Source organism: Ictalurus punctatus, chromosome 21 (assembly GCF_001660625.3).
Source record: "Ictalurus punctatus breed USDA103 chromosome 21, Coco_2.0, whole genome shotgun sequence".
Taxonomy (NCBI): domain Eukaryota; kingdom Metazoa; phylum Chordata; class Actinopteri; order Siluriformes; family Ictaluridae; genus Ictalurus; species Ictalurus punctatus.
This window is the reverse complement of record NC_030436.2, coordinates 15,731,588-15,746,822: the sequence shown is the minus strand read 5'-3', so window position 1 is coordinate 15,746,822 and position 15,235 is coordinate 15,731,588. Positions and strand designations below refer to the sequence as shown.

Below are 15,235 nucleotides of genomic sequence, written 5' to 3'. Positions count from 1 at the left end.
AGATAAGAAAAGCACGCTTTCATTAGAAAAAAAAAAAAAATCCCACCTTTAATAGTTGAGCATATGTACAGTACAAACCTCAACTCTCTCCTGAAGGCCTACGTTCCCTCTCGCAATCTGCGATCGATTAGCGACCGACGTTTAGCAGGTCCAACTCAGCGTAGCGCAAGGTCCCTTTCCAGACCCTTCACACTAACTGTTCCTCAGTGGTGGAATGAACTTCCAATCTCAATCCGGACTGCAGAATCTCTCACCATCTTCAAAAAACAGCTAAAGACCCACCTCTTCCATGAACACCTAACCAACTCAATTAAAAAAAAAAAAATGCACTTACACCTCTACTCTGCACTTTGCTTCTTCTGGAATTCAATTAATGGATCTTGTATGGTAGCACTACTTGTATTGTTCTCTGCTTGATATATCGCTTTGGTTGTATCTTTCTCATCTGTAAGTCGCTTTGGATAAAAGCGTCTGCTAAGTGAATAAATGTAAATGTAAATGTAATGTAAACCTTGTCAGTCAACCACGTGGGCAAAGAAACAAAAACAAAATAATCGTTCATTAATCGTAATCGAGGTAAAATGTTCAATGAATCGAGATTTGGATTTTAGGTCATATCGTACAGCCCCAAGACAGAAGCAAGTTTTAGTATTTACACCTGGAGACCTGAGTTCAGGAAGTTATTAACATTTCAGAATATGCTGTAATAAGTTTTTTGTTTATTTATGTGGATTTGTTTTCAGTCATGGATTGAATAAACTTTAGTAGATGTGTTTAGTAGATTAACGCAGATGTGACTTTGTTAACATCACCTGTGGTTTATTAGTGCTGATGTCCATAGTTTGCTAATGTTAACTAATGCAGTAAATAATGTTCGTTAAAGGAGCCTTAATGTAAAGCGTTACCATGATCATCATCCTCATTATGATCAGTAGGTCTGACATCACCATCATCAGCAGCTTCACCATCAACACGTACCTGGTTTGGAGACCTCGGGAACAGATCCATTATAGACCTGGTTCTGAAACTCAGGTCTGTTGTCATTCATATCGATGACGTAAATGTACAGATCAATCGGAGGCTCCATCTGATTTCCGTTAACGTCCACTGCATGAGCTCTCAGCTGCAGAAGGAAACAGAAAGTGTGTTAATACACATGTACAGCACATCTACAACGCCGCAAGAAACCAATGCTACACTTCCATTCATACACCTAAATGTGAAAAGGAACTATTTAAATACACAGCCACAAGAAAGTGTTGCGTCAGTAAAACGGGAATGTGCGTGCCCTGTGTGTAACCTGCACACATTTAACCCAGACTGCACGTGTGATGTGCTTTTATTTCCGTTTCTATTAGTAATGTCTTTGTATGCCGTGTGTGAGGCTGTCAGGGATTGGAAGAGAGCAAAATAAGAGAGAGAGCACACACACACACACACACACACACACACTTGCACACACACACTCGCGCACACACACACACACACACACACACACACACACACACACACACACACACACACACACACAGAGGATGTTTTATTCCTCATTCATTTATTTTAGTCTGGTTCCTGAAAACAGCTTTTAGTACAGCAGAAAAGCATCTTTTTTACTCAAACTATTGAGTGTCAGAGAAAACATTCACACGCACAGAGAGAGACAGAGAAATACAGACAGACAGAAAGAAAGACAGACCGAAAGAAAGACAGAGCAACAGAGCGACAAACACAGACTGACAGAGAGACAGAGAAATACAGACAGAAAGAAAGACAGAGCAATAGAGAGACAAACAGACTGACAGAGACAGAGAGAGAGAGAGAGAGAGAAATGGTGGGACAGACAGAAACAGAGGGACAGAGAGAGAGGCAGAGACAGAGACAGGGAGGGACAGAAACAAACAGAGAGAGAGAGGGACAGAGAATCAGAGACAGACAGAAACAGGGACAGAGAGAGAGAGAGGGACAGAAACAGGGTGGGACAGACAGAAACAGAGGGAGAGAGACAGAGACAGGGAGGGACAGACAGAAACAGAGGGAGAGAGACAGAGAGAGAGAGAGACAGGGAGGGACAGACAGAAACAGAGGGAGAGAGACAGAGACAGGGAGGGACAGACAGAAACAGAGGGAGAGAGACAGAGAGAGAGAGAGACAGGGAGGGACAGACAGAAACAGAGAGAGAGAGACAGGGAGGGACAGACAGAAACAGAGAGAGAGAGACAGGGAGGGACAGAAACAAACAGAGAGAGAGAGAGGGACAGAGAACCAGAGACAGACAGAAACAGGGACAGAGAGAGAGAGAGAGGGACAGAAACAGGGTGGGACAGACAGAAACAGAGGGACAGAGAAAGAGAGACAGAAACAGGGAGGGACAGACAGAAACAGAGGGAGAGAGACAGAGAGAGAGAGACAGGGAGGGACAGACAGAAACAGAGGGAGAGAGACAGAGAGAGAGAGACAGGGAGGGACAGACAGAAACAGAGGGAGAGAGACAGAGAGAGAGAGACAGGGAGGGACAGACAGAAACAGAGGGAGAGAGACAGAGACAGGGAGGGACAGACAGAAACAGAGGGAGAGAGACAGAGAGAGAGAGACAGGGAGGGACAGACAGAAACAGAGGGAGAGAGACAGAGAGAGAGAGAGAGAGACAGGGAGGGACAGACAGAAACAGAGGGAGAGAGACAGAGAGAGAGAGACAGGGAGGGACAGACAGAAACAGAGGGAGAGAGACAGAGAGAGAGAGACAGAGAGAGACAGACAGATACACTGGAGAGTTTTCCATTGTCTGTTGCCAAAGAAATCACAACAAGAACTCAGCATTCAGCAGACAGGGCAATGAGGGTGGGACATGTGTGTGTGTGTGTGTGTGTGTGTGTGTGTGTGTGCGTGTATGTATGTGTGTGTGTGTGTGTGTGTGTGTGTGTGTGTGTGTGTGTGTGTGTGTGTTTTGTTGGTCTGAGGCCCTACATCTTTGATCTTTGATCTGTGGACCCCCAGTGTGTGGACTGCAAATGTGTGGCTTTATGGCATCATTAGTATGCTGGACAGCAGGACTGGAACAGGGTGTTTGTGAGGGTGGAAAGTCCTCTAGCAGGAGAGAGAAAGAGAGCAAGTGCGTTCTCGTATGAATCAAGTGCAAAGGTTTGCAAACTGAAGACGTCAAGCAAGCAATAAAACATGACAGGTCATGCTGTTCGAGGAAGACAATCAGCAACAGGGTGATGTGATTATCCCGCTTACATCACTACAATTATTAGAAAACAACACATCATACTCAAAAAAATAATCTACTTATAGTTATGTTTAATGTTGTAGAACATTGTTTGACAGTTGTTCCTTTATTATTACTTATTCTTGGATACACCCATATTGTTTTAGATTGTTTTTTATATACAGATACATTGTAAAATAAAGGTTCATTTCCTTTTTTTCCATTATAAACAACAGGAGATGCAAACTGTTACTGCTAGAAGAGTGCAGTATGTTCACAAGTGCGGGTTTATTTTTGTAAGCTAAATAAGTGTTCACTAAAAATTTCACTTATGACAGCTTTCCTGCTTGCATTCTCCTTAAATACTGCTGCGTTACTGCTGAAGTGTCATTGCATCTTAAACAGAAGAGCTAACCATGCAATGAAACACCACTTTTACACACGGGGGATAGTCAAGTGTAGGTTTTGGGGTGTTTTCAATTTGTGTATTGACCAACAGAAACATTAAAGGAGCTGCAGTAAAATCTGGCAGCTACTGGTTACTCCCTGCATGTGACAATCTCTCCTATTCTTCACACGTCTGCGCTATGATTTAGGGTGAAAAAACAACAACGTCCAAGCCTGTTATATTTTGCCAAACCACACATACAGTCACCCCAAACCATGTGGAATGTGTTGTGGTCTAATGAGTCTAAGGTAGAACTTTTTGGGCATAATTCCAAAAGATATGTTGAATGTGAAGCATGCTGAAGCATGGTGGTGGCAGCATGATGTTATGAGGCTGCTTCTCTTCAGTTGGGACTGGGGCTCTAGTCAAGTCAGGTATTTGCTGCTATTCATGATTCCCTCTATCTGTTTTATCTTATTGCAAGTTTTTTCTTTTTCCTTTTTCCCCCCTAAAACATTTCTGTTGGTTTTTCACTTGAATTTTGTTGGTTGCTGTATCAGGTGGAAAAAAAAAAAAAAAAAAAAAAAACATCTGACATGATTTATACTGCAAAAACTTGCTATTTTCACAGGGGTGTGGACTTTCTATATCGACTATACATCACCTGGATGCTCAGAAACAGTTTAAAACTTTTAAAAGGGAATTTTAAAAAAGAGCCTTCCCACATCACCAAGTGTCTACAGCAGCAACAACACACAGTGATGCAAAACGCAAGGAAGTTTTCTACCCGAGTTTAGTCTCATCAATGCCAAGATTAGTTACGTAATCTTTGATAATCTAGAGTAACAGTTGCACTTAGTATAGTTTCTCTGGCAGGCTCTCTGGCAGTGCATGGCTTTCTGCGAAAACAGCCCAGGCAGGAATCGGAAACAGAGAGCGAGCGATTGAGAGAGAGAGAGACAGAGAGAGAGAGAGAGAGAGAGAGAGAGAGAGAGAGAGAGAGAGAGAGAGAGAGAGATGCTTGAGTCAACCCTGAAGTCAGATTTGGCCAAGACCTCATTTCACTAAAATTCATGCAGTTTCTCCCAAGAACACTTCTGGCACTTTAGCAGATAGCAAAAGCAGAGGCAGTCATTTTAAGCTGTGCCTGCGAGCATGAGAACGACTGTGTTCATATACTGAGTGTGTGTCTATAATGTTTGTTCAATCTACACTGCATTCACGATTTACTTAGATATTGATTATCCAATTCCTACTTTTGCTGTTTTGTTACATCCATCCATTTTTTTGTACTGCTTATCCTACATAGGGTCGCCGGGGAGCCTGGAGCCTACCCCAGGGGACTTGGGGCACAGGGCAGGGTGCCAGCCCAATGGCACACACCCATTCACGCACTATAGACAATTTACCTACAACACATGTCTTTGGACTGGGGGAGGTAACCGGAGTACTTAGAAGGAAACCTCTCAAAGTACGGGAAGAACATGCAAGCTCCTCTCACACAGGGCGGAGGTGAGAATCGAACCCCCAACCCCAGAGGTGCGAGGCAAACGTGCTTTGGTCCCACTGGTCTGATTTGTCTTCATTCATGGATTTATTTTGGAGTCAAGTCATTAAGGTGAAATGTTCACTAAACATGCAATTCAAATAAATAAGCAATTTAAACCTGACGTCATGGTCCGTATATAAATGTGCAGAAACTCGCCAATTTTGTGATTTGAAGCCAATCGCTCAAGGTTCACCAAGAGTATCTCCTTAAACATAAACTCAGGAGCTCTCGTAGGATACAAACATTTATCCAAACTAAGTGGGTTCATGAATACGACATTTCCTGTTTATATACTGCTGTGAACAATTTATGAATAAATTCGTTCGTATCCAGCTTGCTAAATGAGGCCCATTGTGTGTGTGTTTCAACATAAAGGGTAACCGTGGGCTCGTTCTCGGTTTGATTTGTGTCAGCACGGGAGAGACAGAGGCACGTGGAGGGCAGGGTCACACCGTTATTTGTTTTCCCAGCTGAGTCAGAACAGACTGACACACATACTCATTACCCCTGACAAGTCAACAAGAATAATCTCTCGCCCCCTCGCTCCCGCTTTCTCTCTCTCGCTCTCTCACTCATTATCAACTGCACGCTGCCACCAAACCTCGTATAAGTGAGTAACTGTGTAAAAACCTGCTTTTCCAGAGCCATTTATAGCCTCGTTTCCTTGTTATCACGCCACATTATTTAAAAGGAGAGCCCGAATCTAAACAGAAACGTTACAGACTACAGGCAGCGGCAGAGCTGCCACACTCGTAAATGTGTCCCTTTTTGTCTTTTCTGCATTCTATTCCCTTTATTAAGGCAATTTCGCTTCACAAGCAACAAAACAATTTTGTCCTTTGTTGGGTTGAAGAGCTGTCAAGTCGAAGGAGATACCGGATGGCGAGTAGACGCTGAAACGGACGGATTGCTGCCCAGACTCAATAGATTACAGATGACAGTCAAGATGTGCGCACATTCTCTGCCTGTGTGAAAAACATAACTCTACACACCACAAGGGGGCAGTAGTCTATATTCATCATAATAATAAAATTCCACTATTTATTTATTTATTTATTTATTTATTTATGTATTTTACAAAATATCTCTAACACAATAAAATTCCAAGATGCATATACTTATGTATATCGCATAACTAGCAGGGGTTGAAAGTTACAAACTAAATGTACTCTCACTACAGTATTTGAGGACGTGGTTCACGGTAACAGTATGTTTCTGAGTATACTTAAATCCAGCACCGTCTTATAGAAAAACCCCCAAAAATGTTCGTATAAAACATCCGAGCATCTTCTATACGATGAACATCAACATTCTGTCACATGCCAGTCCCTCCAGGATTTTGTGATTTTGCAATCGGAGAAATGAACGCAAAAATCAATCATTTTTCAAAATGACCGCAGGATTTGGGCCGAGAGTGATGATGTCACGACGCGCATTCAGCCTAAGCCCTCTTCGATTTATGTGTGTCGAACCCGAGTACAGCTAAAAGTTCTCATGTACCAACAAACCACGACAATTTCACCAATTCAAGTAGTTTTCCCCAAGAAAGTAAAAAAACCCTCCGCAAATTGCATTGCGATAAGTAAATAAATAAATAAATAAATAAACGCATCAGAATCAAGCAATTTTGTGCGCAACAATCAAAAAAAGACTGTATGAAATCCTGTACGGACTGGTTATCACTTACGTTATAACAGCTACATTGTAAACATTTGTTCCTTCACCAGCTCTGCAACAACAAAATGTTACCATCATTTTACAAACTGTTACAAGTTACCATAAAACCAGACACTGCACAGCCTCCTGTCCTGAACACGTTCCTGTGGCAGAAAACAGTAAAGTTACAGTTTCACCTCTAACTGTTACAAAGCGTTTACACCGGAGGCTCCTTCCAAAAATGTCAAATAACTCTCGCAGCAAATTTCACCACATCACTGCTTTTTTTTTTTCTTCCCCTCCCCATTTTATTAGCTTTATATTTTGGCGCATCAGTCATACAAGTCCTTATGTAAGATTATACCGAGTGCATTAATATAAACCTGTGATTTGAATTACGACCTGTCAGAGCTGCCGTTTTACATAAATAATCAATACCGCCTACCCAAATCAACGTGATTTCAGAAAGCGAGTTACAAATGACCGAACTCCTTTCATTTTCCCACTATTAATATCTTAACACACACTATTTAACCATTTTCATTAGCTGTGCCAGTGAAAGGACATTCAGGAAAAATTCTTCCAAAACTTTTATAACTGGCTACAGTCAAACAAACTGGCATTTTCATAGCACTGTAAACCTGTTGCACTTCCTGCAACAAAAAAAATAACGTCATGGCAAATGAGTGTAGGAGGGAAACTGAGCAATTACTGTTTGTGTGCGGTATTTTAGTGTTGATTGATTGCTTAGCTCACTTAGGTTTTTCTTCTCCCGATCTCACTTGGATGAACAGCTAATCAGCTGAATGAACACACACACACACACTGATATTCACTAAAAACAAATGACACAACCTGATAACTTTGAAAATAGAAATGGAGACAGAGAAATACAGATAGGGAAAGATTTTTTATTATTTAAAAAAAAAAATTCCTTTGTACTTTTTTTTTGGTTGCAAGAAGCAGCATTAAGTAATTAGTATGCATAGATATTGGTGGGTATCTTCAAAGAATGCATGTTCTCGCATGTATAGTGTAAGGCAGAAGCTGTGTGTGTGTGTGTGTGTGTGTGTGTGTGTGTGTGTATGTGTGCATTTGGGTTCAGTAGAAATGGTAAGAAAATGGACAGACGTATCGTTATATGACTTACATGGTAGGAGGCTCGGTCTTCTCTGTCCAGCGGCTTGGTGACGGACATTTTCCCGGTGATGGGGTCAATGATGTAGACATCACTGGGTGGCTGATCAGCACCGGCTCCCGTTATGCTGTACCGGATTTCAATCTCTTTATCCTGGTCCGAGCGGATCTGCAGAGAACAGCACAAATTGTAACCGGAATGAACGGAAAATACGACAGACCCAAAATAGGGATTAATAATTATTTAATAATTAATAAGAACCTCCACAGGTCCTTCTTTATAACTACCATATGATGTGTTAATCACATGTTATTAATGACTGGATCATGCTTATAAATCATCAGTATACTACTGGTGTAAGAATAGGGAGTTGAAAATGACTCTGTGACTTGTGAAGTATTCATAATATAATGAAAGATAAAAGATGTTTTATATATAATAAACATATAATAAAAGCTGAGGGTTTAATTACTGCCGTATCATTACGGACGGTGATTCTTTGAGCTCCAAGATTAGACATGGCTGAAGACGGCTGGCTGATTCTAAAGTTATACAGACTTGAGAATTTTTGACTTTGCCTGGGTGGGAGGGAGGTTATGCTCAGCCTCCTCTGTCAATCACAGCAACACTAACCGATCCTGGGCGTCTGTGAGAGCATGTATGCGGAAGAGGGCAGATAGCGCTTTCCTCCGAGTGTGTTATGCCACTCTGTGACGCAGCATGAGCAGCAGTTCGAAAAAAAAAATGCAGTCGGCTGGTTTCACGCGCCTCGGAGGACACCTGACGTATGGTAGGGGAGACCTAACAGGTGTATGAAAATTGGCCAAGACTAAACGGGGGAGAAAAATCGAGGAAAATTCCAAAAATCAAACAAACAAATAATTAAAAAAAAAACAACAGCATGAGATTGACAAACGGACCAGGCCACCAGTGGCGGAGAGGCATGGTGGTGGCTGTGCTTGTGAAGAAGGAGCTCAGTTTAATAAAGTTCTATGTTTACAAGTACATGCTACATACCGAGCTGTGGCTAATGACCAAAAGAATAAGCTCGTAAGTACAGCTGGTGGAAATGAGGTTCTCCACAGGGTTGCTTGGATTTCCTCACCGAATATCCAGGAGAAGCTCAGAGAGACCTGCAGCTCCTTCAATTTGAGAGGAGAATTGGAGAGGAGCCAGTTAAGGTGGTTTGAGGAATTTACAAGGATGCCACTAGAGCTGTATCAGGCACTGAGGCAGACCCAGGACCAGCTAGAGAGATTATATTTCACAGATGTCCTGGGAATGTCTGGGGATCCCCCAGGAGGAGCTGGAATCTGTGGCTGGTGGTAGAGAGATCTTGTCTGATCTTCTCAGTCTGTGACATCCACCAGGAAAAAAAATGTAAGGAAAATAAATGAATGAACGTCTCCATCTAGAACATTCGATAAAATATTAAAACTGGATTTCCTTTCTGATTTTCTCTCATCTACAGAAAAAGCCCAGAAGGCCATGTCAGATATTTCTCATTAACATTGTGAGACATGCATTTATTTATTTATTTATTTATTTATTTATTTAATTTTAAACTTGCTTTTCTAATTGAATTTTTCATATCTTATGCACCTTGTTTGCTGTAAATACGCTGTACTGCTCCGCTAATAACATGGATTCAGGCTGTTTATATTAACACTTGTACATATTTATCGTCAAACATAACCTCTATCCTCCTTCCTTGCCTTCTGTTATATTTATGCATGTTTATTTTATGATTGCCATTTTGCCTGCTAGCTTAAAGTGGACATGTTTAGCAGAATATAATGTGTTACAGTAGATCTACACACAGAATGTGTGAGGTTTAGTCAGTTCTGGTACTGATTTGATTAAGAGTGGCAGGCTGGGTGGTCTAGCCAAACACAGAGAATCCTAGTGGAGACAAACATATGCACTCTGTCATTTGGACATTACATACAAGCTGTCGCTACCGGCTCGCTCAATAGGGATAAACTCACACACTTAAAATCTGTATCCTGTGTTTATACGTTTCTGTAAAGCTGCTTTGAGAGAATGTCCGTTGTTAAAAGCGCTATACAAATAAAATTGAACTGAATTAAACATATTCAACATTCCGCAACATTCTATGTAACTACAAACAGACAGAAATGATGTCATGTCATTCTTTAAATAAATTAAAAATTGTAATCACCGTCATGTTTCTGTCATTGGAGAAGGATTAACTTTGGGGTGATAACAATAACTCAGATTCATGTCAGGCTACATCATACCACCCAGTCATTAATTACTGTCCTATCACAGCATGCCCCATCAGGGCTTATTTCTTACATACTCCTCCACGGTGCTCTGTGGATTGAATTTTAAAACAGAGCATGGTTTTAAAAGTGTCTTTTAACATAGAAACCATCCACAAAGGCTAATTAATAGTAGCATCTTTAGCACGATCGCTAAAGTGTGTGTTCAAGCACATCTGGGAAATTGGATTCACTATAATTCAGTGTTCTCAAGGTTCTAGGGCTGAATACCTAGAGCGAAAAGCGAAACTTTGATTCTGACTGAAGCAACTGAGGACCACATTTATTTTTAAAGAGTTGATACACCGATTGTTCATTGGTGCTTGATCCCCCGCCCCCACCTGGATGCAGAGAAAAGTCTACTGCTTGTCAGTGCCTCATCAATAATTAAAAGCCCTGACACGAAATGTTCCGCAGTGCTGCCACATTTCTACGGATCGCTTTATATGCTACTGCATATCAGCTCTAATTATGTACAGCAGCCCATCTGCTAATCTGATCTGAGCTTTAAAAGGAAGGTGTGCTTTTCTGCGGAGAGACGCCGAGAGCAGTTCAGACATGGAGCTGGAAGGTCATGTGTAGGAGTGTGACATCTTTGTGAAATTATGAAAAGGAGTATCATTCTTGTGCAGCAGAATGGTTTATGCAAAAGGTTGTTACCGGCTCGACAGGCACCATAATTTCATTTTCACGCATGATTTCCAAACCCACAACCCACGAAATTTGCAAAGCACGGACGGAAAAGTTGGGGTCTTTTTTTTTTTTTTTTTGGATGAGTGTGGCTGGAGTGTGTTTATTCCTTACATATTTAATGCACAGAAGTTTCTTTAGTGCTAAATCCCTTCACACTCACAAACACTGCAAGAACCAGGAAGCTGAAAAAGCTACTCGAGGGAAAGAGAAGTGAGGGATTGAGTATATTTATTGATCCACCATGGTTGACTGTTTATGTGCTACAGGAGACTAAGACTATCAGTAAAAATGGTACTTTGTACAGCCATACAAAAGAAAACCAGTGCAAAATAACCAACGTGAGCGGAGTTTCCCAAAGGCATCAACTTGCACACTAGCAAGTGTCAAAGTAACCATTCGTTTTCAACGTACATCCATGACTGCCATTTCAGCAACAGAGGCAAGCGACAAGGCAGGAGCTCAGTTCTATGCAAATTAGGTATGACACAGTAAAGCGATGAATCCAAACAAGGGTCCACAATGACTACGTTTACATGGACAGCAGTAATCTAATTAATGACCTTATTCTGAATAAGACAATATTGTGATTAAGGTATATATTGAGTCGCTTTTAGAATACTCCTTTCATGTTCAGGTTTTACATATTACAGAACATAGAGCGATTAACGTCACACGTCATTACGTCCCCGCGCCACGCCGTCCGACGTTCCGTCCAGAATTTCACGTATCGACATACGTTCGACATCTTCGTTATGGGACCACATACAGTTTTGGGTGTTTTTATTTTCAATTTTTACGAACGCTTCAAGTGCAGATAATTATGTATCACGCTATACCTGCAAATAGACGACTGCTTGAAGCCGTGGGCTGCGTCCCAAACCGCGTACTAAACCTACTGTATAGTAGCCGAGATGCATGTATTTCGCCTACTACATACACGTGTATTTGTCCTACTATACAGCAGGTAAGTATGCGGTTTGGGACACAGCCGTGCTCTCTTGTTTACTGTAAAACGGTTGAGCACTGCCGTGCGTGTACATGTCCTGTCGCAAAATGCAGTGAAAACTCCCACACGACGTTAATAATGTGATTAAGGTGTTTACATGTCTGTGATACGTCTAAAACAGGAGTACTCCACATGTCTTAATTCAATTTGTGTTTACTTTGAGTATGACTTTAATCGGATTAAGGTAATACAAAATTCCTGTTTACATGCTAGTTTCTTAATCAGAGTATCGTCTTAATCGGGTTCATATCGGATTATCGTTTTCCATGAAACATACTGATTGATTCCTCAGACCAATTCTGTGGAGGTTGTGGTCTGATGTTTTTTCAGTTCCCCTCTCAGAACTTTAGTTCATACCTGCAGGTAGGCCCCATTTACCGTTTGATGCTAAAAATATAAGAAAATTGAATGACCATGGCTTCACAGCTTCTCAGCACGTAAAGTAAATTTAATATGCCATATATTTATAGAAAGAAAATTTGTTCGAGAATGTCTAAAAAAATAATCAATCAAGTGAGGATGATATGGTTGGATTTTGTTCAATTTCATACACATAAAATTCATACACAAATTTCCACTTGGGGATTAATAACGTACATCCATCCATCCATTCATCCATCCATCTATCTATTTATATTGTTGTAAGAAAGGGTACAAACACGAACCCGAATATTTCAAACATCATACCAGTTGAACCATGTCAATTACAAGTGTGAGGCCATGTTGGAAATAGCTCTTCAGACAACACTTAGATTCCTATTAAAGCAAATGTTCAAAACTTCAGAGAGTGTTAATCTTTTCAACATACCTGTCAGCTGCTGTGGAGGATAAGTTAGCACGTGTAGGCGTGCATGTTCAAGGAAGTCATTAAGACTTTATCAAAAAAGTGTAGGAGGCCTTTCAGACCTGCATTTCTGCATATTGACAGAAAAGCCTATCCATATGCTATTATTAATAATACCCAGTTTAGGCAGAGGTGGTAAAAGTACCCGAGCGGTGGAACCCTAATGGTGGAACACTGTCAGACTGGTTGGTTTGAAAGAGTGGCCGGAGGGGGGGGGGGGGGGGGGGGGGAATCAAATACATACAAAATATCCTGTCTGAGGGATTGCTGAGAAAGACGGAGCGGAAGACAGCAGAGAAATAAGAGAGGGGTGTGGGTGTAAATTATACTTCTTCTCGATTATGTCTGGACAGCTGGCTGGAAAATGAAAAACTTTCATCATGGCTCAGAAAATCCTACAACTGATCACACCTTCGTCTATCCAGAATCTCCGCATTTTAGGTGGAGAGGGAAAAGTAGAGATTTTACAACCAGCCCTCGTCGAGGTGTTCTGTAACAAACAAGACTGAAGGTGTGCCAGAATGCAATCAAGGGGGAATATTCAGTTGCTGCAGGTTAATACGGAAGGATGGTAACCACTTTATAGAAGCATTTCATAATACGCGACATGTTGAAGCTGGAGGTGGATGGGTTGCTATAGCAGAAGACCACATCGGGTTCGATTTCCGTCAGCTGAGAACAGGAATCTGAGGTGGAAGATTGGAGAAAAACCATAAGATCTTTTTTTTAACGAGCCTGCACTACTGATAGGAGCTCAAGTTTAATATTGTCAGGCGAGAGCCAGTGACAGCGGCAGTCTTGCACACTCGTGTCTGCTTCCTCGGAGCTTAAATGCGACTGAAATGCTCTACGTCACACAGACTACTCCATCATGGATCTCAGTCTGAATGGGAAATGAATAGAGTGCAGTGACAAGACACTGAAATATGGATTTACTCCTTTGCCACTCTTTCTTTTTCTCCATACTCCCGCTCGAACCTTTCTTTATTCTGGACGGATCACTCTGAAATAGGCGTCATTTAGTATAAACGAGAAGCCGATGGTACGAGGGAGAGATTCAAGAGGCTTTCATGTCTCTTTAACTTGTACTTCTGAAAGCCTTGCACTTTCTGCCACAATGGCTTGGTCTGAAAAATGAATGACCCAGATTTTTATTGGGTCCTGTTGTCTATCTAAAGTGACAGTGCTGCATTTAGCAGGATTTTGAAGTTCAAATAAGATCAGTGTTCCATTCCATATTGCAACTAAACACTCATTTTTTACAATTAGATAGACATGTACAAAGCATACTGACGGCACACCAAATTTGGAGGAGTGCAAGAAGCATGTAGAAATGTTTTGTCCCATTTGATCTCGATCAAGTGGTAGGAAAAGCATAACGCTGCTTCATTCTAACCTTAACCAATCCATTTCTTCTTTACACTTGTGAAAATCTTGGTAACACTTTCTATGAAGCCCATATTCATACACTATATGGCCAAAAGTATGTAGACACCTGACCATCACACCAACACGTGGGCCTTCCCCATACTGTTACCACAAAGTTCGAAACACACAATAGTCTAGAATGGTTTGGGTATGATGTCTAAAGTGTCCGTAGTGTATGAATGGGTGTGTGATTGTGTGCCCTGCGATCGACTGGCACCCTGTCCAGGGTGTACCCTGCCTTGTGCCCGATGCTCCCCGGGATAGGCTCCAGGTTCCCCCGCGACCCTGGAACGGAGTATGCGGTTGAAGATGGATGGATGGATGGATGGTTTGGGTATGGTGTATCTTAAGGAATTCCCCTTTACTGGAATTAAGGGGGTCATAACTGTTCCAGTATGACAATGCCCCTGTGCACAAAGTAGGGCCAATACAGACATAGTTTGCCAAGTTTGGAGTAGAATATCTGCACAGAGCCCTGACCTCAACCCCACTGAACTCTTTTGGGATGAACTGGAATGCTGAATACGCACCAGGCTTTGTAGTCCAAAATCAGTGTCTGGCTTCACTAGTGCTCTTGTGGCTGAATAGGCACAAATCCCCAAAGCCATGCTCCAAAATCTAGTGGAAAGCCTTCCCAGAAGAGTGGAGGTTATTTCAACAGCGGTAGGGAGACTCAATCTGAAATAAACTGTGCTCATAATTCTTTCTAAGATGTTAATGATGGCCATTTTTATCAACTCTAACAATGCCTCATAAAGCTAGGGGTTGCATAAACTAGTTGACTAATGCATTCACTAGTCGTCTGTTGGTCTGAAATGAACAGAGTAGATGAATCCAGATCAATTCTACATGCAACAGCGCAAGACGATGCTGCAAAAATCTTTCCTTATTTTAACTGGACCTTTGACACTCTGATATCACTTTGCACGAAGTGGTGAGGTGTGCGTTCCTGTCGGAATTCTCACCGTTATTTTTGATAGCCTTTAAAGCTGAATAAAATTGAAAGAAAATCTGCACACTGCGGCAGAGTGAACTGCATT

At 41.6% G+C, this 15,235-nt stretch overlaps 1 protein-coding gene across 3 annotated transcripts in view; it reads right to left on the bottom strand.

Moving 5' to 3' along the window:
• The window catches only part of cdh4 (cadherin 4, type 1, R-cadherin (retinal)), a 429,819-nt gene that overhangs the window by 45,800 nt on the left and 368,784 nt on the right, over nt 1-15,235 (bottom strand). For all 3 annotated transcript variants that reach the window (XM_017451081.3, XM_017451082.3, XM_017451085.3), the window contains 2 exons: nt 7,952-8,107; nt 979-1,123 (listed from right to left, as the gene is read on the bottom strand). In XM_017451081.3, the coding sequence (XP_017306570.1) occupies nt 979-1,123; nt 7,952-8,107 (301 nt within the window). The remainder of the gene's footprint in view (nt 1-978; nt 1,124-7,951; nt 8,108-15,235) is intronic.